The 23,707-nt window shown below is 42.3% G+C and overlaps 2 protein-coding genes across 3 annotated transcripts in view; one reads left to right on the forward strand and one right to left on the reverse strand.

Annotated features, from left to right (window-relative positions):
* Positions 1-368: 368 nt before the first annotated feature.
* On the reverse strand, positions 369-6,302 carry CCDC153 (coiled-coil domain containing 153). 2 transcript variants are annotated; one of them, XM_039350620.1, is made up of 7 exons: positions 5,776-6,302; positions 5,073-5,129; positions 3,563-3,682; positions 2,374-2,466; positions 1,313-1,443; positions 1,042-1,124; positions 597-737 (listed from the first exon to the last, which is right to left on the reverse strand). In XM_039350620.1, exons 1-6 carry the CDS (start codon positions 5,834-5,836, stop codon positions 1,059-1,061), a joined length of 528 nt encoding a protein of 175 aa, XP_039206554.1. In that variant the 5' UTR covers positions 5,837-6,302; the 3' UTR covers positions 597-737; positions 1,042-1,058. The 2 variants fall into 2 exon arrangements, with proteins under 2 accessions (XP_039206552.1, XP_039206554.1); XM_039350618.1 differs by lacking the exon at positions 1,042-1,124 and having other exon boundaries at positions 369-737; positions 5,776-6,279.
* Positions 6,303-8,776: 2,474 nt separating this feature from the next.
* CBL (Cbl proto-oncogene) overlaps positions 8,777-23,707 on the forward strand; it is a 32,105-nt gene continuing 17,174 nt past the window's right edge. The window contains exons 1-2 of the mRNA XM_039350621.1: positions 8,777-9,112; positions 15,311-15,558. Of these exons, the coding sequence (XP_039206555.1) occupies positions 8,966-9,112; positions 15,311-15,558 (395 nt within the window). The 5' untranslated portion in view covers positions 8,777-8,965. The remainder of the gene's footprint in view (positions 9,113-15,310; positions 15,559-23,707) is intronic.

Genomic DNA, 23,707 nt, shown 5'->3' on the forward strand with positions numbered 1-23,707 from the left:
GGTATGGAGAAGTGTTTATCCATGCGTCTGCTGATGGCTGATTGGCAAGAAAACGTCACCAAGCTCAGAGAGCACCAAGCACCCCACAGTTCAACCTTGAGCTACAAATATTCCCTTCTAACCGTACTGTCAAGCTCAAAGAACGAATACGATGTTGCCACAATTACTGCTTCTCAATTTGCCAGGGGGGAGGAGAGGGGAAAGTGGAATGCAGGCTCCAGATGACATGAAGTCAGCCCATGTGAACCAAGGACGTTTCAGCAGGTGTTTGCAAACCCACAGAAGACACTTTCTCATTACAATATTTTGACACTTGATTGGACCATGTGATCTGCACTAATAGGGGGAGGAAGAATTCTATACTTTAATTATAGTGGTATATATATACTTTAATTATAGCGGGAAATAACCAGAGCTGCTTTTGCTTTCATCTGTGCCGAAATGATGTACTCAATAAAGTTTTGCATTAACAGATTGGATGGTCACAATGGTGCTTGCTCAGTTATATTTGTCAGCCAGAACCTTGACAAGTACATTTTAATGTCTGTGGCAATATGAGACCCCAGGGAGGATAAGGAGAGAGACCTTAGCTCTGCTTGAACGCTGCTTCAGATCTCCAGCGGGTTCAGTCCAAACTCTTTTAGCATATTCTTATATTCTGTATGGATGAGGGCAGCCTCGGTCTCCCAGCCCAGTTTGGCGGTTTGTAGCTTGGAAAGCACCTGATCCAAACTATCCTATTGAAAGGAAGTAAGAACAGGGAAGGCATCAGGTCAAGGGATTAGAGCACTGAAACAGGATGTGGTCTCTGACGGAACGTCCAAAGGGCAGAAGGAAGAGAGAGAGAGAGAGAGAGAGAGAGAGAGAGAGAGAGAGAGAGAGAGAGAGAGAGAGAGAGAGAGAGAGAGAGAGAGAGAGAGAGAGAGAGGGACGTGCTGGGTTGTTTGCATTCATGTTATCTGAGAACTCTGAAAGATCTCAGTGGTACTGAATGCTTTTTCAGGCATAAGGATTTAAAGGGGGGGGGGAATGCAAACCAACAAATCAATTTTTCTGCTTCAATAGGATGATGAGACGAAGAACGTTGCCCAATAATTTTGACTGTCGTCATGTTGAAGAGGAACCTATAACCCACAGAAGCACATACTCTGTCAAGCATAGTTTAACATGAGCAATCGTGGGAATAGTCACCTCTCTCTCCCCCCCCTCTCTCTTTCCTGAAACTTTGGTAATGAGCAAGGCTGAACATATTGTCTCCTCCCCTATGTTCTTGGCTGGGCCAGAATCCATGTCCTTCCCATCCCCGACTCACGTGCAGGGTTCTTTCACATTCCTTCTCCATCTCCTTGGCCTTCTGCTGCATCTCGGCCACAGCTTTGTCCTTCTCCTCTGAGATCTTTGCTCGGTCCTCTTCACTCCGCTGCAGTTTTTTTTGGCAGGCAGCTGCCGAGGACAAATGAGGTGGATGGGAATAGAGAACAAGGTGAGGGAGAGTGGAAGAGAGCTGAGGAATTCTGGGAGCTGAAGTCCACACGTCTTAAAAGTTGCTTAAGGTTGAGACACATTGTTCTAGTCAACTCCATGCATCTAGATGGTGTCCACACTGGGATCAAATGTTGGAGCAGGTTCTCAGGATATGACTGACTGGGGAATTCTGGGAGTTGAAGTCCACACAACTTAAAGTAGCGAAGGCTGAGAAACACTGCCTTCAGTACTCGGAGATGAAACTCCAAAGTTATCCCAAGATTGGGCACCTTCAAAGTTTTTGCAGTTAACAACAGTGATAAATCATTTTCCTAATGTTGCTAAGAAAATTTGACAGGTGCAACTCAAATATGTACATTTAAAAAAAATAGCATGGTTTATTTTTCAAATGGGGCAAAACCTGGACTTTATTGCTATAGGTGATATCCTAATCTGATGCACTCACCTCAAATTATTATTAATTTTTTTTTGTTTTTTTTAATAGGTTCAGAATATCTTCTTTAATACTAGCTGGGAAGGACACACATTATTATCTCTGCTGCCTTCTCCCTGAACAAAAGTGCATTGGGAGGCCTCTTTTGTTATCTTGTTCTGAGCAGAAGAAAAAAACCCACAGACGCTCTGCCTGAAGAAGCTCTGAATTCTGCAGAAAGGAAACATTTTGCAACTGCAGTTTTGTTTGGCTAGGGTCAATATTCTAAGAGTTTACATAGAACAATCCCGGGGGAGAAACTCCAGATTCCTATTCCAACTGCTAATAATGTTTAAAAGATGCAAGAAAGTGGGTACAGCTATTTCCTTTATTCCTTCCTAGTCTTTAAACAGCAGCCTTGAACGGCCACAGCCCTTCTGTGTCACCTTCTGTAAGGCAAACATTTGTGTAAATACCAAGTTGTTCTTGCAGGTTCTGCTTTTCAGCTTCCAAACGCTGTATCTGGGTGTCAGTCTGGCGCTGAAACTGCTGATATTGACGAATCATCTCTGAAACGGAGGGAAGAAATGGAAGTGGCATCAGGGGGAGGATTAAACCCTTAGTCACCCCTAGACTCCTAGAGGCTATTTTGGTAGCACCCAAGTGTGATGCTTGAGTGTACAGTAACCTAAATGGATAGGTCCCTTCCGATCACAAGACAGAGAGGTTGGGTTGAAGGCAAAGCGGGGTCTCAAAGAAGAGCCAAGCATCCTACAGAAGGAAATTTTGATTGAGTTTTATCTTCTCTAGCTCTTTTTGGGTGATGACATGTAGGGAGAAGAGACTTGGAGTCTTCTCAAGATAAATTGATTTTCTACATCACAAATCCATCAGCAAAAATCTATCCTCTAACTAGTAGGAATGAGTGGCTTGCAAATATATCCCCCCCCCTCTTTGAAATGTACCAAGCTGAAGGTTTTCCTAGAACAGGGGCTCTCAACCTTGGCAACTTTAAGACTTGTGGACTTCAACTTGTGGACTTCAACTTCAAGTCTTAAAGTTGCCAAGGTTGAGAACCCCTGTCCTAGAACATGAGCTTCATGGGCAGGATCATGATTGATGTCTATTCACAGAAACTGAGGTATAGCAGGGCATAAATCTAATCCCTTAACCAGTGTTTTTCAACCACAGCAACTTTAAGATGGGTGGACTTCAACTCCCAGAATTGCTGGCTGGGGGATACTGGGAGTTCCAGAACTCCAAACATCTTAAAGTTGCCACAGCTGAGACTAACTAAAAAGTTAAAGAGGGCACAAATGGAAAAGATGCACATCAATAGCTAGACTGTGGAGAATGAGTTATGGCTTCTTCGTAATAATGAATAAATCCCAAGTCTGTGCAACCTTAAAGAATATTACTGACACTTCTTAGAACAGTCATTGTCAGAAAAATCTTCATATATTTCTTGATGTTCTTTTAGGAGATGTGCTTTCTTAGGAAAGTTTCCCTAAACATTTTGATCAAGTGGATCCCCCAGAAGAATTAAAGAGCTAAGCTGTCAAGGCATCTTCCATCCAACTGCTAGTTCCATTTCTGGGAAAGGAAAGAATTGGTTTCTGCAAGCAATGATCAAGGCAGCAGTCTCGCCCACCTCCCCCAAATAACCTTCATAAATATCCTTTTTGTCTTTCTGGGCTTCCTCCAGGTCTCTCTCCAGTTCTGTCAGCCTCTGCCTGAATTCTTCCCTGTCAATCATAGCTTGTTTGGCCATGTCTCTCTGGAGAACTGCAAGGCAAAAGGACAAAGCAGCCATTTCACTATTCGGTGCCGTCTCATGTCTGAAACTCAGGAACTAGAAAGGGGGAAATTATTACAAAAAATTTAAATAACAGCTTTAATAAACTATAGATCTGTACACTTATAATCCAGTACCAGGCCACATTAATGGCAGAGATATTTCTGAGCAGCAAATTGTTCTGTGTGCATCTCGGTTCCACTGGAAAAGATGGATAGTTATTGGAATAGTGCCACATTCACAGTAAATATCTTTGTCCTCAGGGAGGAAACCCACCCCCATTTTTCCATGTGGTCTCTAGTTTTAGCCAGGCCAGTGCGCAGTCTGTTTAAACATCTCCAGACTGTCCACTCTTCTTCCGAACCTGCAGGCAGTTCCTCAGGGAATTCTGTCCAATTATGAAGATGTTTTAATCGTTCCATTTTGAGGTGGAGTAACCATCTCTTCAGTCGCAATCTAAAAAGCTCCTTCTTGATTTCAATTTTTTGTAGGGGACATCTGGACAAATATATATATATATTCTTTTCTTAAAATCTTCTGTCTCTGGTTTCTTAATAAAAATGATGAATCCTCTATTGGCATGATGCATTAAAATTAAGGGGTATATACTGGCGGATTCTTGCAAATGCTTTGTTATTGTGCCTTTTTTTTCCATGTCCAATTCTTAGAGACTACCTGGCCAGATCCCTGCTGTTTTCTTGGCAAGGTTTTTCAGAAGTGGTTTGCCATTGCCTCCTTCCTAGGGCTGAGAGAAAGCGACTGGCTCAAGGTCATCCAGCTGGCTTTGTGCCCAAAGCAAGACTACTATAGAATTCGCAATCTCCCCGTTTCTAGCTGGATGCCTTCGCCACTACAGATCATCCCTGAGTTATGATTGGTAGTTTAGTGACTGTTCAAAGTTATCAGGGACTTCTGCTTATTACTACTTATGACCTGGATTTGAAGTTCTGACAGTCACCCTCATTTGAGGTCACACAATCACATTTTGGGCGTTTAGTAACCAGCTTGCATTTTACAGCCATTCGCTGCGTCTCATAGTCATATGACCGCAGTTTCCGTATTTGTTTTGCTTTTTCCTTCTGATTTCTGCCAACAAACCTCTATTGGGACAATGGATTCATTAACAATGGAGTCACTTAATGACCATCTTACTTGCTGGGTTGAACAACTGGCATGACCACAATTCCAGGCTCAGTTATGGTGGGAAGTCAAGGAACACCTGTATACCTAAGTGGCTTTCAAATGGCGGGGGAGGGGGGATCTTAGAATATTACAGAAAGCAATGCAGTTCCACACATCCTACTCCCCTCCCAAAGCTACGCAACCTCGATTGCTCACTCGGTTTTCCACATCCTTGCACAACTATCATGCTCTCCTCACCCAAGTGCTGCTTAAGTGCGTCGGCCTCCAGCGATGCCTTTTTGTGTCTCTCCTCACCTGGAAGGAAACAAGGGAAGAATGAGAACAAATCCTGAAGAAATATGAAGGATGAAATTCCTCATATTTGGTATTTAGTTAAAAGTCAACCTTACAAGCCTTACACAGCATATCCAAGAAGGCATTTCGTAGAATCACAGCATCAGTCAAACATATAGTAACAGGAGCCTGAAGTACCAGGGAACTTCTAACAAACTACGAGGGATGGGATGCAGGAAAAACTGTTAATATTATTCCATTTCCTTTGAGTTACGCATTATTATTTCAGTGCTCAACATTATGGGAAGAATAAGACATTGGACATAGAAAAATATTTTAACAAGTCACATTAATAACTTCTGTAATGTTATTTTTTCTTCCTTTAAAGTGAAAATGACAAATTTAAGTATAATTAATGCAGCCCATTTTTTCTCAGTGACACATGATGAAAAAATAATTTTAAGCTAAGCTAGGTGTTTTTGTATACAGTTTGTGTTGGATTTTCAAATTTTAACAGTCTTGCTCCCAAGTGTACAAAATAAGTAATTGTTTCGTGTTGGTTTTGATTTAATTTCCTCCTACCCTCTGCAGAAGTTTGGTTTGTATTCTTGTATAATACTTTCCATGGAAGGAATATAAAGGAAAAACTGCCTGCACCGAACTTTACCTAGAGCTGCTGACTTTTGCTTCTTTCTTTCTTTCACTTTTCCTTTCTTCGGAAGAGGCATCCTCGGGAAGACTAAGCCTGTGCAACACTCCCAATTTTTGGCAGAAATTCACACTCTGCACTCCTTGGTAGTTCAACCGGTTTAGCAATTCAGATGTGTGTCTCACACCTTGTAGAAAAAACGAGGGTGTCTTTTCAGGTGGCAACAGTTTTTTTCCACCATAAAATTGCAAACATTTGCTGTAGCGACAGCAGACGCATCCAATGTGCAAAGGGCCTGAAAAAGCGACAGGATTTTAGCACGTCCCTCCCTGAAATCTGAGTTGTGTTTTTTCTCTGTTGCATGGCAACAGCCCTCCTTGGCTGCCATGGTGACTAAGGAAAGCTTAGCAAAAAAAAAAAGAGTTCAGTGCACAGTAGCATTGAACTGATCAGCAAATAAAAGATTTTGAGATTCGGGCCAAATGTTTTGTTTGAATATTTCTTTTCCCCTTTTTTGCAGGGAGGGGAGGAAAAAAAGCAACAAATTAAATTAAGACAGCAGAACCAGATTCCGTCTTCTTGGCTGAAGCCCTTAGCCTATTTTTTAAAATTCACTTCCTTACCCTCTGCTTGTTCCAATTTTCTGCCCTGAGTGTTGAAGATCTGCACATAATTTGGGCCATTGTGTTGGTTCTACCGAAGGTCCTCTCCACAGCAGATCTGGAAGACTTGAAGAGCACCAGGAAATCCTCAAGTTATAAACTAAGCAGAGAAATTCAGGGTTGTTTTTTTTAACCAAGAAATGGTTGAAATGCCCTGGTTGAACTCGGAGATTTCACTTATGACATATTCAGTTACCTGATAACAGAATAACAGAGTTGGAAGGGACCCTGAAGGTTTTCTAGTCCAGCCCTCTGCTCAAGCAGGAGACCCGATACCATTTCAAACAAGTGGCTGTCTAGTCCCTTCTTAAAAACCTCCAGTGATGGAGTACACACAACCTCGGAAGGCAAGCTGTTCCACTGGTTAATAGTCCTCACTGTTAGGAAGTTTCTCCTTAATTCTAGGTTGGTTCTCTCCTTGATTAGTTTCCGTCCTTTGCTTCTTGTCCTGCCTTCGTGTGCTTTGGAGAATAGGTTGACCCCCTCTTTTTTGTGGCAGTCCCTTAGATATTGGAAGACTGCTAAAGTGTCACCCCTTCTCTTTATCTAGACATATCCAATTCCTGCAACTGTTTTTCACATATTTTAGCCTCCAGTCCCCTAATCGTCTTTGTTGCTCTTCTCTGCATTCTTTCCAGTCTCAACATCTTTTCTGCATCATGGCGACCAAAACTGGATGCAGTATTCCAGGTATGGTCTTACCAAGGCCTCATGCTGTGGTAGGTACTAAACACTTCATGTGATCTTGATTCTATCCCTCTCTTACTACAGCCTAGGATTGCATTGGCTATTTTGGTGGCTGCAGCATTCTGGGAGTTGAAGTCCACCCTTTCTTAAAGTTGCTGAGGTTGAGAAACTCTGCTCCATTGGCCATCTAATGGGGTTCTTGAATGCTTTGAATGGTTGAATAGACACCACAGGGCTGCATTGCCCAAAAGGAGTCCCTCAAAGGGGTCCCAGTCTGGAGAAGCCGTTGCATAAGGTGCTTTTTCACCAGTGTCACAAGCCCCTTCATCAACGAAGTTCGCAAACGTTCATCTCACTTCCTTGTTCTGATACAGAATCTTGAGAAGGACTTCAGGAGAAAAATGAAGTCTTGAGCCTTTGAGTGGTGGGATCAGTTCTCTCTTTTGCCCAGATCTTTCTCCATTTTCTTCACCCAGGACAGCCTCTAAACCCAACTGGCTCTTGGATCACTTCCTCTTTGTTGTCCGAAGGAAGGCCAATGAAGATATTTTGTCACCCAAAACCTCTCCCAATGCCTTCATTTCTCTTTTTTGCTGCTCTACTTCCGTTTTCTCAGCCACTTTCATGCTTTCCATGCAGTTTTCTGCTCCCCTGTCAGAAGGCACCATGACGCTCCAGATTTCCATACATTTGCAAAGAATTTGAGTTTAAGGCAGCTCTCCCCAATCTGGAGCCCAAAAGCCACACTGGCTGGGGATGATGGGAGTCAGTCTGGAGAAACAAGGGGTAGGAGGCTGATCTTAAGAAAGGAAAACCAAGTCACATTGCATCTGCTCTGTCCTTGGCTGTGCCTTCCAGTTACCAGCTAGCTGGTTCAGAATTAAAACACAAGAAGAAATTTGATTTCTGCCATTATAAATTTTTCATAAGAGTCGCAGGGAAGAAGCTCTGCATTAGGCCAGTAAGTTGCAGAACTGCACTTTTCTATACTGATTGCTCAACCCTGCAGTCTCTGATACAGAAGCCGGGCTGCCCAACCTCATCATGGCACTGCGAGCATCATTTCGCAGTACTACGCATGCCCCCGTGTCCGCTCTCAAAGAGCATGCGCGATCGGCTATATGGCGCACCAAAGACATTTAAAGAAACACGGCGAGGCGTGACTATGCTAATCCGACGCCGGGTGGGCGTGGACAGAGCGAGGCTTGATGCGCTTGTCCTGCCTGGAATGGGAGGGTTGAATTCTCGGGTATCCTTCGAAAAGGAAAGAGAAGGCCAGCATAACCGGATTCAAGCCATTTAAACCCAGCTTCCTCCCGCTCGCGAGCCAGCGCCGATCTTACGTGAAGAGAAAGGTCGGGCGCCCCGCCCCCTACCTTGCGCAGACCAATCAGAGAATGGCTTTTCTGAGGGGAGGGCCGTTCTCGAAACCTTTGACCAATCAGAACCGGCTTTCCCGCCGGAGGGGGCGTTGTGGGCGGCCAATGGCAACGCGCCGCCCCTCGAGGAGGCTAGCGCAGCTCCCGCTTTCTTCCTCACTCGGCTCTCCTCCCTTCGCCTCCCTATTTCCCCCCCCCGCTCCTCTCCCTCCGCCCAGCCAATCAGGAGACTCCGCCCGGAGAGGCTCGCGCTGGCGCGCATGCGCCACAGCTCTTCCTGCCCTTACTCCCCCTCCCCACTTCCCTTTTCTTCGTCAGTCGGGCGCGTCCGCGGCGCTCGTGGAGCCGCTTCGCCTCTCAGTCCGGCCGCTGCCCGAGCCGGGGCGCCGCGGCAAGGGACCCCCCCCCCCTCCTCAGCCGCCCGCGCTCCCTCAGCCCGTTCGCGGGGCCCGGCGGGGGCGCCGCCTCCTGCCCCACCCCATGGCGGCCCCGCTGAAAAAGGGCCCCGGGGGCCTCATCGGCCTCATGAAGGACGCCTTCCAGCCGCACCACCACCACCTCGGCCCGCACCAGCCCGGCACCGTGGATAAGAAGATGGTGGAGAAGTGCTGGAAGCTGATGGACAAGGTGAGGGAGGGGCGGGGGAGGCAGCCTGGGGGGGGTCGCCCTTCGCCCCCCGCCAGGCTCGGGCCCTGGCAGGGGGTGGTCCCGGAAAGGCTGCCAGGCGGGGGGGGGCGAGGGCAGCGTCCGGGGGTGGAGGAGGGGGCAAGCAACCGAAGGACTGTCCATCTCCCCCGGAGGGGGATGGTGGGAATTCTTGCCAGGGAAGCAACGTCGTGTGTGTGGGGGGTTTTGGGTGCAGTTCTGGAGCTTCACTGGGTTTTCAGAGACTCCTGTCAGTTTTGGAGGTAGGGAAGGCATTGAATAATAATAATAGTAAATACAATCAATTGCAAAAGGCAGCTTTGCTTGGAGCAGCTTACCACTTGCCTCCATACCTTTAATATCATCGAACGACAATATCTGCCAATATTGGGAAGGACTCAGGTGGATAAAAGGGCCAAATCCAACCTGAACATCTGGCTGACTGTGAGACCGACTGTCCCTATCAGTCAATTGCATAATGGCAGCTTTGCTTGGAACAGCTGACATCCTGTGAGAATACCTTTAGCACCAACCAACCACAATATCTGCCTGTCCTGGGTCCTTGGGAAGGACTCATAAGTGGATAAATATGCCAAATCCAACCTGAACATCTGGCTGACTGCGACTGGCTGTCATAATAAGCAAAAGACAGTAGAGAGAGTACCAATAGTGATAGGTGCCTTGGGTGCAACCCCAAAACATCTGGAGCACCACTTGCACATCATCGGTGGCATTGACACAGTTGCAATCAGTCAATTGCAAAAGGCAGCTTGATTTGGAATAACTGACCTTCTGCACTGCATCATTAAGCAACAGCAACTACCTGTCTCAGGTCCTTGGGAAAGACTTGATAGGTAGACAAAAATGCCAAATCCAGTCTAAACATCTGGCTGATTGTGCAACCAATCATAGTAATAAAAAACTTACTGGAAGGGATATGAGATCCCATGTGCCTGCAAAGGTCAGGTCTGCAGATTAGGTGGTAAGTAATGGAGATGTGGGGGCTTGGGAGCTCTGAATGCTTTCTGAGATCTGAGAATCCCACAGTTCAACCTTGAGCCATGGCTATTCTGTTAGAAATGGAGATACTGGGTTGAGTTTGCAGGAGAAAGTACAGTACAGTAGTAGGAAAAACAGTAAGTTAGATAGGCTGGCTGGCTGGGATGTCATAATATTAGGGTTTCAATATGAACCTAAACTCAAGTTCTTCTGGTAGTGGGATTGATACAAAACTGCAGGCTGCATTGGTTATTTTGCAACTGCTGCTAATCGCAAATGGGTTCCTGTCCTGAGGAGCTGATCTTAATTTAGAAGGCGAGGGAAGGAAGTGAGGAAGAGCAAAAGGAACATGAAATCAGTGCAGGCAAAAGCAGTTACATTCTGTTTTATTCTTTGGCTGAATGAATATCCCGAGGAGAAGGCTGCTGTTTTATCTGGAAAGAAGGAAATAGTTGTAGGTTGGGTTCTGGGAAGTTGGGTTATTAGGGAACTGGAAATTTGGCTACAGATCAAACTTTAGATGCCATGAAAGGTTTGATAAGCATCTGCATTAAAGGGCTTGGACTAATGATGTGGCCTGGAAATTTATTTATCATATTTATAAGCCGCCCTAATCAAATAGGAGTTCCCACATGGAATTTGCCAATACTTTTTCACTTGTATTGAAATTGTAGATTGTTAAGATAATTTTTTTTCAACTGTAAGTTTTAGAAGCCAGGGACTTTCTTAGGATGGCACAATATTATTGAGGAGAATGCAAGCTTCAATGTTTATGGATATGGTTTCTACACATCTGTTTCTGTATATTGTTATACAGTTTTTAAACATATGCAATTAGTCTTGCTGGTGGATCAAGCTGCTCCTGGTGGAGATTCTGCTCATGCCTCTGAAGTTGCTTGCTCACTTGCTGGATGGCATGGGAGGAAAAATCAGTTGTTCTTCTTTATAGCCAGCTACTCTATATATTTTAGCTAGATAATATGGATGGAACTTTTTTTTCTATTTTATGTTGCTTGGTTCTATTTATGCATTAGACTATTATATGCCTAAGAGTTGCAAATATCATATTTTGGACAGTAATACTGTATATTGTTGGCTCATTCATTAGCCTAGAATGTTATTTCAGTATTAAAGCTGTAGATCAGTGGTTCTCAACCTTTTTAATGCTATGACCCCCAACTGGTCGTAAGTCGAGGACTACTTAACCGGTCGTAAGTCGAGGACTATTCAACTGGTGCAGCACCGTTTGCAGAATGGGACTTTTGGCGGGCTCAGCAGGGCAGAGACAGCCTGGACAATTCCTATTGGCTTTTGAAAGCCAATAGAATTAGACTCTATTCAAGAGTCTATTCTATTGGCTTTCAAAAGCCAATAGAATAAAAGGGAGTAGCACAGCTAAGGAAAAGGGGAAAAAAATGGCGGACTGCGTTGTTTGGCAACCCCTGTGAAATGGTCGTTCGACCCCAAATGGGGTCCCGACCCACAGGTTGAGAACCACTGCTGTAGATAATATACTAAAGTAGCAGTTGAAATGAGAATTCTAAAAATAACAAGAAGCCACCTAAATATTTTGAGGGATTGGGTCCAGCAAAATTAGAAAATTTTCTAAGGATAGAAGATGTAATCATCACGTTATAAGCTAAAGAATGATTTCTGAATTTGAACAGAACATTGGCAAGCTTTTAGGTCAATGTTTTAAGTATCATTACAACATCATGCTGGATAGTTTTGTTTTTAAAAATTGAGTGGAAGTTGAGGGGCCAATAGCAAAATGGCATGCTGGTTAAAATGTGCTTTTTAAAAAAAATCTAATGGAGTGCATTTAAAAATAAAATAATCAAGGACCTAATGAGCAAATAATTAGCTAGTGTAATAATAATAATTAGCTAATAACCTATTTCGTATGCATGAATTGAAGCAAGAATGTTGCAGCTAAACTAGAAATGAGAGGTGAAGTATGGTTAGGTCAATCAGACTGTTGAAGGGAGCTCACCAGTTCATGTGATTTGCAATAAAATTGTTTTTGCCAAGTTTCCTCTTTTTCCTTTCTTTAAAATATTGAGCAACAACTTAAAAGTTTACGCTTTGCTCCTCGCCTCCCTAAAAATAAGAGTTTAAACTGGGAGAGTTTTTGAGAAGGTGCACTTTTCACAAAATCACACAATGTCAGTGCAAAATGTTTTCATTTTTAAATGTAAGGCTGCTAGCTATCAGCATCTTTTTGCACAGCCAGGAGTCAAATGATGTTCTGGGTGCCATGATGTCATTAATAAACTTGTAATTCATATAATGATATTATCCTGTCTTGTACTAGGTCCCTACACAATGTGAATGCAGCCCAACCAAACCATCTTCCCTTCCTCTAGCTTTATTTTGAATGATTAAGGATCTCTTTTAATTTTATCCCAGTGATTATGATAGACATTTTGATGTGATCGGAAAATACTTGCCTATAATATGATTATTACTATGACATTAATACTTGGTGAAGAGCCTCTTGTTTTTTGTGGTTAAAGGAATTGTCTGTTAAAACTGAGGAAGGAGAATGAATATAGCATATGTGCCAGTGTTTTTAAGATCTGCGGACTTCAACTCCCAGAATTCCCCAGCCAGCACAGCTCTGGGAGTTGAAGTCTCCAAGGTTGAGAAACACTGGTATGTGCTATAATTTAGCCACCTAGAGTCACTTCTTGGGGGATGGGTGGCCATATAAGTATGATTAATAAAATATTTCATATTCATTTTCAAATCAAAATAAAAGTGTCTCTATTAAATCTTAAACTAGAGATGCTTGGTTAATCTAGTGCAAATAACTAAGAGAAACTATGGATAGTGAATAATGCATTAAATTAGTACACTACTATAAATCATTCACAGAGATAGAATATAAACTCTAATACCCTTATTTTGGATGTGGCACAATTCCATATAGGAATGTTGTTCAATAACGGTTTTCAGTTGAAATTAAATTTGAGAATGAATTATTTATTTTATTGATCAAGACTGGAATGATATATCAACAATCAAACATCTTAACTATATAGCTGTTCTAATATTTGAAATAACTTTGATATTCTTCTTTAAAGTCTTACTGCTGCATATCTGTAACTATACAGCATTTATACTTGGCTTCCATTTAATCATACAGTTTTGGGTTAGGAATCATTAGGGTTGCTGAAGTTCTGTGACAAAAGTATACTTTAATATAGTATACTAAAATAACTATTCTCATTAGCTCCTGGGAATGATACTGTACAGCTTCATTGCTTTAAGAGAAAGTTGGATTTTATATTCTGTCCTTTGGAAGTAACTAATTGAACTAAATATTAACTAATACTAATGAAGTATAATATGCCCTTGCTTTTCTGACCTGTTAACTTTTCATAGGAGATGGTTATTTTTGGTATTGTTTTCCTAGAAGTCATGAGAATGCATGTATGATGTATATAGTAATTAGATTTATGGCGTAGATAGTAGTTTGTGCCATTTTCTATTTCCCATTATTTCTGATGCAGGAACATGATTTTTCTGTGCTTTTGATTTCCGGGATAATGCTGCTGTCAGTGAATCATCTTCACTTTGAGCTATTCAGAACATAAAATGGCTTTACAAAAAATAAAAAGCATTTTTGTTCTATACTTTAGAACATGTTTTCATGGTTTTAGAGGCTTTTTAATGAAAGTATGATCAAACTCAAGCTGAAGAATAATCCATAGTTATTTTGATTCCATTGTGCCCTTTCTTTGTTAGCCTATTTAGGGAAAATTTATGTAATAGTATCTTGGAGCACTTTGTCCTTTATATTTTGAATTCTAGATTTTTAAACTATATACAAGTTGTTATTCTGCAATTTATAACAAATCCAGAGTCACATTGGATTGCATGGAGTTGTGCAGTGGCTTACAGTTATTTGAATTTTAGTCATAATATGCATATTTTTAAAAAGAAAAATGCAGACTACACCTTATTATTTGAGAATCTTCCAGGCAGATTATTCTTTTAGTTAGGAAAGGTGGCTGGAGAATTCTGAAGTCTACGCATCTAAAACTGCTATAGTTGAGAAACACTGTTTTACATAGTTCCTAAGGAAGGATTTGTAGAATTAGAACAGAATAATGTGACATTTTGGATGCTTTATACCCTTGCTTGTACTAAACAGAACAACATGAACTTACTGGTCAGCTAAAGTTATAGCTGATAAAAATAACTGATTAGCTGTTTCATAGCCCATTTCCTTTTTGATAGTTTAGGTGCCAAGTGCTATCTGCGCTTTAAGATTATCCTCATAAGTCTTCTAATATTTGCAATTTAGCAGTAGTCTACATACAGTAGCTCCTTCTTCCCCTATCCCAGACTTAGTACATTGTGTCAAATAGCAAAATGTGGTCTCTTGCAGTAAATAAAATTGTTTAATCAGGTCTTTTTTTTTTAACTTCTTGAGATAGAAAAGTTTCAATATTACATATCAAAGAACGGTTCGCCCTAAGATGAGCTTTGCAGAATATTCCATGATCACACGCCCTCTGCTCATCTGCAGTCCTTGGCTCTTCCTTCATCTCCTGTTTCAAGTGTTGCTGTATAAACTGTTGAAGTTTGTAGAGTTATAACAATGCCAAATGTAGGCTAGCAGATACTTGGGCAAGTGTAACCTGTAACCTCTTCCTCCTTTTCTAAGCTCAAATGATTCTGGGCCATGTCTGTCACCCACCAAATTGCTCCACTGATAATTTGGTTAGAAATCCAACTTTGCTAAGACACCACGCTTGAGTGGACATAGAAAGTCAAGAAGCTAGTAAATTTTTCTTAAGTGAAAACTTTTTCTTGTGTCACTATTTTGGTGCTTTGTGCACACTGAAAAAACTGGTGATGGAATAGGAGTAACTTTGACAACTTTTAAATGGCTTATTAGTCTTAGTCTTTGTGGGAGAAGTTTATGTGATAGCAGGTAGGCTACCTGAAGTTTGGAGATTAGTGTGTGGTGTGGTCTGAACTGAACTTTGTAGGTTTAAAATTTGTGAATCAGAGTCCGTGACTGATAGGTTCGACCTCTGAATCGTCATGTTTTTGAGAATTCATTAAAGTATGCTGTTATTGTGAGAATGCATTCTTAAATTTCAGAACGGTGCTGGCCCTACGGAAGGTATTTTTACATTTGATTGTGTTTGCTCTTACACTTCTTAGGTTGTGCGTTTATGTCAGAACCCCAAGCTGGCACTCAAGAACAGTCCTCCCTACATTCTCGACCTGCTTCCCGACACCTACCAGCACCTGCGAACCGTCCTGTCCTGCTACGAGGGAAAGATGGAGACCCTGGGGGAAAACGAATACTTCCGGGTGTTCATGGAAAACCTGATGAAGAAGACAAAACAAACCATCAGCCTCTTTAAAGAAGGAAAAGAAAGAATGTATGAAGAGAATTCCCAGCCTAGGTAACGCTGGTCTGTGCTGGAATTTATCTGAGGTGTTCTAGAGCACGCCTGGATCTGGGGAAGTCCTCTTGCTTCTTTCAAAATTCCTTATTTCAGTGTGCTTTTTCTTCATGTAGACTTTTGGTTTTTCCCTGAATTTTATACTTCTCTGGCAGTTCGTCAGTAAGAGTTGGAGGTGCTGCTCTGCTCGTCCACTTTCACTGAAATCTCCATGTCCATGCTTTAACTCAGTGGTTCTCAACCTTTCTAATGCCGTGACCCCATAAAACAGTTCCCCATGTTGTGGTGACCCCCAAGTGGGTGTGGCCACCAATAAGAGGGAGTAGGACAGCTAGGGAAAAGGGAAAAAAATGGCGGACTGCGTTGTTTGGCGACCCCCGTGAAATGGTCGTTTGACCCCAAATGGGGTCCCGACCCACAGGTGGAGAACCACTGCTTTAACTTGAAGTCATCCACCTCTTGAAGGTGCTGGGATTTGCAAGATAGATTTATGTGCAAAAATGAGTTTGGCTGATTAAAAAAAAGCATTTTACTAATGCTGTGTAAAAGTTGTATAGAAATGCTAATGTGAGGTCCTGGATCCTCTCTGATCTTGGTCGTTTTCTTGTAGATGTTTCATTACCCAAACTGGGTAACGTCAACAGTGCTGTTTTCATCAGAAAACAAATGAGGAGCACTGAGGACTCCTCATTTCAACCCTGAGCTGCAAATATTCTCCTTTATCGAAATGCTGATGTGCCCGTGTAGTGCCCAGTGAAAATAGGATGGTCCAAATAGAGTGTCAACCAATACAATTAAATCACATTAAGCAAGTACAGACAGTGAATGTCTATGGAGGTTTTCAGTCATCCAGGTCACGGTTGTCCCAAAGGTGCTTTTTCAAAAGGCAATTGGAGTTCCTTTGTTTTGCTTGAAAATGTTTCACATCTCACGCAAGAACCTTCTTCAGTTCCATTCAGCTCCACCATTCAGTCAGAAGAAGCGTCTTGGATGAGAAGTGACATGTCTTCAAGCAAAAACAACGCAGCTCCAGTTGCATTTTGAAAAAGCATCTTTGGGTATAGACCAGTGATGGCGAACCTTTTAGAGACCGAGTGCCCAAATGGCAACCCAAAACCCACTTATGTATCATCGGGTGCCGGGTGGGTGTGGCCAATTGGGTGGGCGTGGCCGTGATAACGGCAGACTGGATGGGACTCAAAAGTTCAATCAATTCCAACTTTGCGAGATCTTTTTTTCCCGCAAGAAGTTGAAACTGATTGAAACTTTTTTTTTTTTTTTTTTTGCACACAACAGCGGAGGCCTAAAGCAAAAAGGTTTTATAAAACCCAGCTGAAGGCCTAGGACTGGGGTGACGGTGCGCGTGCCCACAGAGAGGGCTCCGCGTGCCACCTGTGGCACACGTGCTATAGGTTCGCCATCACAGATAGAGACAATGAAGTGAGGTCAGAGAAGAATGTATGTTTTAATTTTAGGCTAAAACTTGCCCTATTGTTTTTGCTAGGTAATTTGGAGATGCATTCAATATCCAGAAGCTTTCCACCTATTTATCTTTATAAGTCACCTTTCTCTGTAGTCTCCTCAGAGAGAGCACTATTAAAGAAACGCAGGCCTCTGCCTGTTTTTACTTTGCAGGAGGAACAGGCAATTTCCAGGCTGCTTTGAAGAGTTGGCAGGTGGCTGTTTTCATCCATGATGATCACAGTTTTTAAATTAGGGATTAAGCTTCAAGTTGACAATAGGAGTTTTGAGATGGAGGAGCTGCCTCTGAATGTGGATTGATGCTGGAAGACACATGGAAAAGATTGTTGGCCAGGCTGCGTTCACAAAAGCCATCTCTTAATATTGATGTAGAATCCGCTGTCTCCCAGTTCCGAATAGAGTACTGAGGCAATTTTCTGTCGAATAATATTTTATAAATTGAGCATCTTTAAAACTCTGTTTGCAGCAATTTAAACAAGCCTGGGGCTTCATTGTTACCACAGCACAAGCAATATTTTCCACTTCTGCGTGGCCTACCTTTAAAATTAAGAAAGCATCAAGCCTTGTGGTTAGAGCCATAAATAGAGCTGGTTCTGTCCTCTGTTCTTGGAGCTTAGTTTCACTTTAGGCCAGTAGCACTTCCTGCTACATGAAGTACAAAAGCTGATGTCGGTAAATTGCTGGGAAGGTGGGCTAGTTTATGTGGAGAGTTTGGTGTCTTCAACGCCTTGGAAAGCTGTCAAATGTCATTTTCATGTATATCTATCTATTTATATCTATTCTCTCTCTCTCTCTCTCTCTCTCTCTCTCTCTCTCTCTCTCTCTCTCTCTCTCTCTCTCTCTCTCATCATTATTTGGAAGCCATAGTTAGTCTTTTTTTGTGGTATGTAAGTCAGTTACTATCTCTGGGTAAGATGCCAGGAATTCAATAGACCATTGGTTACCTTGAACAGTGTCAGTGAACAGTACAGATGAAGTAGTTATGGTTAGGGGGGGAGAGGCTCTTGGATCATTATTATGAGTCATTTATTGTGTACATTTGCAACTGGAATGGGATTTGTTCCTAAGACTTCAGCCTTCCCTGTTGCTCTCAAGGATGAGAAGCAAGAGATCAGAGAAAAATATCTTGTTGGTACATTGCTAGTAGTAAAGATAGATCAGGGCTTGTTTTTAACAGCCAGTCTTATCCTCAGAGAGGTCTGCAGAGGATTTGCCTGAATCCAAATCGCCTAGAGGTTACTACTTGATTTTGAACATGAGTCATAAAAATTAATGCCTCAGTCATTGCTCGGAGGTCAAGGTTTCAGATGTTGATGATATGATTTCACTGTAACATGGAGGATGGTATGTTAAAAGAATGTCCAGTTCTAAAAAAAATGGTTTCCCAGGATTTGTAAATCTCCCCCTTCCCTTTTTAATGAAAACTTAATTTGACATAGTAAGGGGTGATGGGCATTTAAAGCCAATAGCCAATGTATTGAGTCCTTGTCTCGTCCTGTCGTGAGACGGGGTTTGGCTGTCTTGTCAAGATGTCATGCTTGTCTTTAGCTATAGGAAGAGGAACAAATCCATACAGAAAAACGCTGCAGATATACCAAGTGTCTTTATATGTATGAAATGTGTGCAGCTCCATGTATGAAGGAAGCTGATCTTCTTCCGGCTTCTTTTTTAAAAAGCAGTTTTGAAATATGCCTGGCTATCACCACCATTCGGAAGCAAATTCGCCACTAATCATTTTGTTTCTTAATGTGAGGAGCTGGATCAGAAAAACACAATAAGGCATTGTTGAGGCAGCCTATCCAAATCTGCTGCTTGCTGCTGCTGCTGCTGTAAAAAAAAAAAAAGCCTGTCCCTTCAAATTAACCAGGCACTTCAGAATGTAGGAAACTTGTACAACCCACTTCTGCATTTCAATTAGCGCTTCTTAGAGACTAAGTTCAAAAGCTGCCCATAGAAAAATAAGACATTTTACTTGCCAGATTGCCACATAGGAACGTGAACTGTTTGCTGTCTAAAGAGATCTACTGGAATGAAGAAAATATATTTCAGTGTTGGTCTGTAGTACTCAAGAGACAAAGGGGCAAACACCTCGCTTGCAAAGAGTTTAAACATGCTCATGAATAAAAAGAGGGGGGGGGGCATTTATTAATGATCCATCAGTCTTTCCCAAACAGGTAACTTCCTGATGAATGGGACTTCAGTTCCCATAAGCTCAAGCTAACCGTGGCTATTGGTTGTGTAGTCTGGAGGACACCAAGTTGGGAGGTCAGGAAATGGAAGTGCTGTGTTAGGTACCAAGGTGGAATGGAGGATTAGAAACAAATATATTGTTGGTTTTTAATGTTAAAGAAAGTTCCATGGTTAAGCTTTTATTTTGATCTTGATTCATGTGCCTGCTCTGAATTTTATGCCAGAGCATTGGGGAATTAGTTCATGAAATCAGAGTAATGCTGGATAGTTCTTTATATAGGCACTTGATGATGACATACTTGCATTTGAGATGTATATGTTCTGCTTAGTTTTCCATACTTCTCTAGAAAGCAATATACTGTATGCTGCTAATTGGAGCAAAGTAAAACTTCAAATTGCGTGTTGAAAAGCCAAATTGAAAGTAGTTGTGCGTTTATTTTTTTACAAAGTTGATTACTATGGGAAACAGACTCTGAAGGTGAGAGCGACGATGAAGGAGCCCATCTCCTCTCACACTCAGACCATGACAGCAGGAAGTGTCTAAATGTCATCGTATGATTTTTAAATAGGACTACTCACCACTCACGAGGGGTGAATTCACAACAGCAGGATAGTTGTAGCTTTCATGCAATATTCTGTTATTGGAAGGCCATTCACCAATTTAACTACCTTGGTGGAATCTGTTAGTTGGATCAGAGATGAAAAAGCACCTGGCTCACCGGTGGTGGCAACATTCGGGGGAGGCCTGAGTTTTTAAGAAATGCATTGTCTCCATATTGGATGCATTGTGAAAGCCAACCTGAAGGACTTGCGATGGGGCAGAGTTCCAAAGTTAAAGTTTCAGTAAACGTTTATGGTAAAATTACAAGCTCCAACTAGTTACTTTCCACGCACTCCACATATTTATGGCTACTTCATTCCACTTACCAAATGTGGCTGAAACATTACTGTCCTTCCTTTCAAAGTAAAAAGGGAACTGTTGGCCATGTTGAATCCTTTTGAGGTAAAAAAAAAATGTTCTCCAGATGTAGAGACAACTGAGCTGCTGAAACATATTGTTTACTTTCCTCTACTGCAGTGGTTCTCAACCTTTTTAATGCTGCTACCCCCAACCAGTCGTAAGTCGAGGACTACTCAACCGGTCGTAAGTTGAGGACTACTCAACTGGCGCAGCACCGTTTGCAGAATGGGACTTTTGGTGGGCTCAGCAGGGCAGAGACAGCCTGGACAATTCCTATTGGCTTTTGAAAGCCAATAGAATTAGACTCTATTCAAGAGAGTCTATTCTATTGGCTTTCAAAAGCCAATAGAATAAAAAGGAGTAGCACAGCTAAGGAAAAGGGGGGAAAAATGGCAGACTGCGTTGTTTGGCGACCCCCGTGAAATGGTTGTTCGACCCCAAATGGAGTCCTGACCCACAGGTGGAGAACCACTGCTCTACTGGCACTGATTAGGCCAGTGGTCTCCAACCTTTTGGGCACCAGGGACCGGTTCTGTGGAAAACAATTGTTCCGTGGACCAGGTGGGGGGGTAGTTTTACGTGCTACCTAGATCCCGCACATGCACAGATGAAGCTTCGCTCGCTTCTTCGGCCTGGTTCCTGTTGGGCCGCAGACCGGTCCCGGTCCACAGACCAAGGTTTGGGGACGATCAGACAACCTTCTAATTGGTCAAGAAAAGCCCACTAAATGAATTCTTCCAACACTTTTTCTCATGAGGTCCAGTGCCCATATAACCTAATTTTCCTGCATAGCTAACTGCCTACGGGAGACAGGCAGTTAAGATTATTTTACCTGACTCAAGTTGCTATTGCAGCAAGCAGGCGCAGGATGCTGAGATAACATCACAGGTTGGCATTGCGTGCACAATTATTGAGTCTTTTCCAGATGTAGCAACTCCAAGCTTGAGATGGAAGAATTCAGCCAGATGCCTTCCATTGTGGTGGCCGTTGCCCTCTCTACGTGTGGTAGGATAACCCTGGGCTGAATAGAAACCTCCCCAGAGGCTGGTGGCTTTGCTCTCTCACTTCCTCTGAGTGATAGAAAGGATAGGAGGAAGTCAAGCTAGGATGTTTGTCTCATCTCCCCGGCCCAGAGAGGCACACGCTGCTTTCCTTCACAAACTTCTAAACTATTTGAAAATGCTGTCATTAAATGTTTCCATTTGGTTAGACTCAATGAAGTCAAGGAAAATTTCAGCATTGAGAGGAAGACCGAGCTGGAGAATAAGGAGGGAGACTCTGAACACCCGTTGCTTCTTTAGCAATATCAGTATGCCTGCTCTGTCAAATTGTATTGAGATACGGTTTCTAAAAGATTGGATCTGGACATTTGGCAGACCTGTGTTCTTTCGCTTTTCAGAAGGAAACTGTAGATAAGGTTTTAACATTATGGTCTAAAAAAAATCACACCATGCTTTGTCATCCCTGAGACACATAACTCATATTCCGCTATACACACATGCAGTTTTTCCAATCAGCTTCCATCAATCTGCAAAATCGTGTTCTGGACCCCAATCAGCTAGGAACCCAAACTAGCCAGGAAGAAGGGACCCCTTTGTATTGATCTTTCAGACCCTTGTTTACTTTATTGGCATGAAGTCAAATGTGCACCCTGCCCCTGATTGGAGAGACTGGGCTTTTCCTTATAAACAACTTGCATCTTTATCAGTCTGTGAATTGAACCTTTCCGCCCCTGAGACAGCACATCTGGCTTCCCTGAGGAAAAAAAAAAAACTGGTGTGTGTTTAAAGCTAATAACAGAGCAGATTAGTAGAAATAACATGCATTACCTTTCTGCGGGGGGGGGGGGGGGTAGCAGTCTTGTTTCCTCTCTTCCATCTTGAGTTTGGACATTTTGAATAAACAGTGATTGCAGAATCAGATTTGCTTACACAAGCTGTCCCCAGGTACATACTCCGTTTTCCTCAGCAAACATAAATAAGGAAGCATCCTTGTTATTTTTAGACAGGATATTTATATGTTTCAGAGATATCTCATTCTTTTAAGCCCATTCATAACATTTGTATTTATTAAGAACTCAAAACACTTCTGTTGTTTTGCTTTGTTTTGTTTATCCAATTCAACTTGTAACCTGCCTTTTGAAACAGGCAATCATTTTGTCACAACGCCATTTGTTTACTTACGTTAGCAGTTTGATTTTGCAAAGAATTTTATTCTAATTGTAAGATAGTGTAAGTACACGTATATTTTTAGGGCTAAGGTTGAAATAGTAACGGCATGTTTAATGTTAGTTTGAAAATTGCTCATGCTCTCTGCTAGAGCCGCTTTTAAATTAGCCGACTATATTCACTCTTAAGGAAGTATATAATACTTCTAGCAAATTCCTTAGAGAATATTGTAGAAGATCACGAACCTTACTTGGTGCCATAAAATATAAATGGTATGCCACATAGATTTAGTCTGCAATGTATTGTAGCTGCTACATATTTTTTAAAAATGTTATACCCAAAAGAGAGAAATTCTGTGAAGTGTTTATAGGCTGTATCAATGCAGATTATCATGCATGTCTTCCCTTCCTTAATTTAGTTTCTGCTAGTCATATGAGTGGAATTAGCAGTATATGGTAGTAATTGCTGAGAGATTTCCTGGTGTTTTTCTACTTGGTTGCCTTGTATTCCAGAGAGTTAGGATATCTAGTCCCCCCCCCCACCCCCCAATTTGAAAAACTTGCTTAACCTGGATTTGTAATGGTTGTCTTGATGTATAATTTCAGGAAAAGTGATGCAAAGCAGAGATGTTTTCTGCAGAGGCATCAACAGAGATTAAGGGCAGCTTTTCTGCTGAACATCCCGTAATAGCTCAGTTAATGGACTAAAAACTGTTCTTCAGAAGAACTTCTGGGAAGTTCTGGAGGAGCTAGTTGGATGTGTGAAAGGATGGTGTTGAAGATTTATGGGTGCAAAGAAGGGTAGAACGGGTTGACATCCCAGCGACTTCTGCAGGACAAGCTGTTATCCTGGTAGAATGTTTTTCATCCAGCAAACAGGAAGCCGGAAAAGAACAGTCTGCTTCAGGTCAGAGGCAAAGGCAGCAGAAAGCTGAACTCAGGAAAACAAGGCCCTGTTAAAGGCTGCAGTGGGGCTGAGTGCTTGTTTGACCTCTTGCCTTTTTGCAAAATATCTGGAGCCAAACAGTAATGAAGAACTGAAGAGGACCGCCAAGCAGAGAGAAGTGAAAAACAGAACATCCTTTGCTTTGATGTGGTGTTAATTTTTAATTCTGTCGTCTTCAGGAGTTGGTGCGCAAAGTCTCAACTCTACCTCACCACTCTGGCCCAGAGTCAAGACTTGTATCATCTCACCAGCTGCCCTGGCATCATATTTTTAGACAGTGCAGAGTGATTGACTACCTAGAACAGTGGTTCTCAACCTTTTTAATGCCGCGACCCCCAACCGGTCGTAAGTCGAAGACTACTCAACCAGTCGTAAGTCGAGGACTACTCAACGGGTGCAGAAT

Source organism: Crotalus tigris, unplaced genomic scaffold (genome assembly GCF_016545835.1).
Source record: "Crotalus tigris isolate CLP2741 ecotype Arizona unplaced genomic scaffold, ASM1654583v1 scf7180000018340.3345759, whole genome shotgun sequence".
NCBI classification, from domain to species: Eukaryota; Metazoa; Chordata; class Lepidosauria; order Squamata; family Viperidae; genus Crotalus; species Crotalus tigris.

Bases quoted from the DNA above. Each gene is read 5' to 3' on its own strand.
- CCDC153 (XM_039350618.1), bottom strand. From the start codon at position 5,836: ATGCCTCTTCCGAAGAAAGGAAAAGTGAAAGAAAGAAAGAAGCAAAAG. The intron at 3,683-5,072 runs GTGAGGAGAGCA...TTTGCCTTGCAG, and splicing joins CGCACTTAAGCAGCACTTGG to TTCTCCAGAGAGACATGGCC. The intron at 738-1,312 runs GTGAGTCGGGGA...TCCTTTCAATAG, and splicing joins AATGTGAAAGAACCCTGCAC to GATAGTTTGGATCAGGTGCT.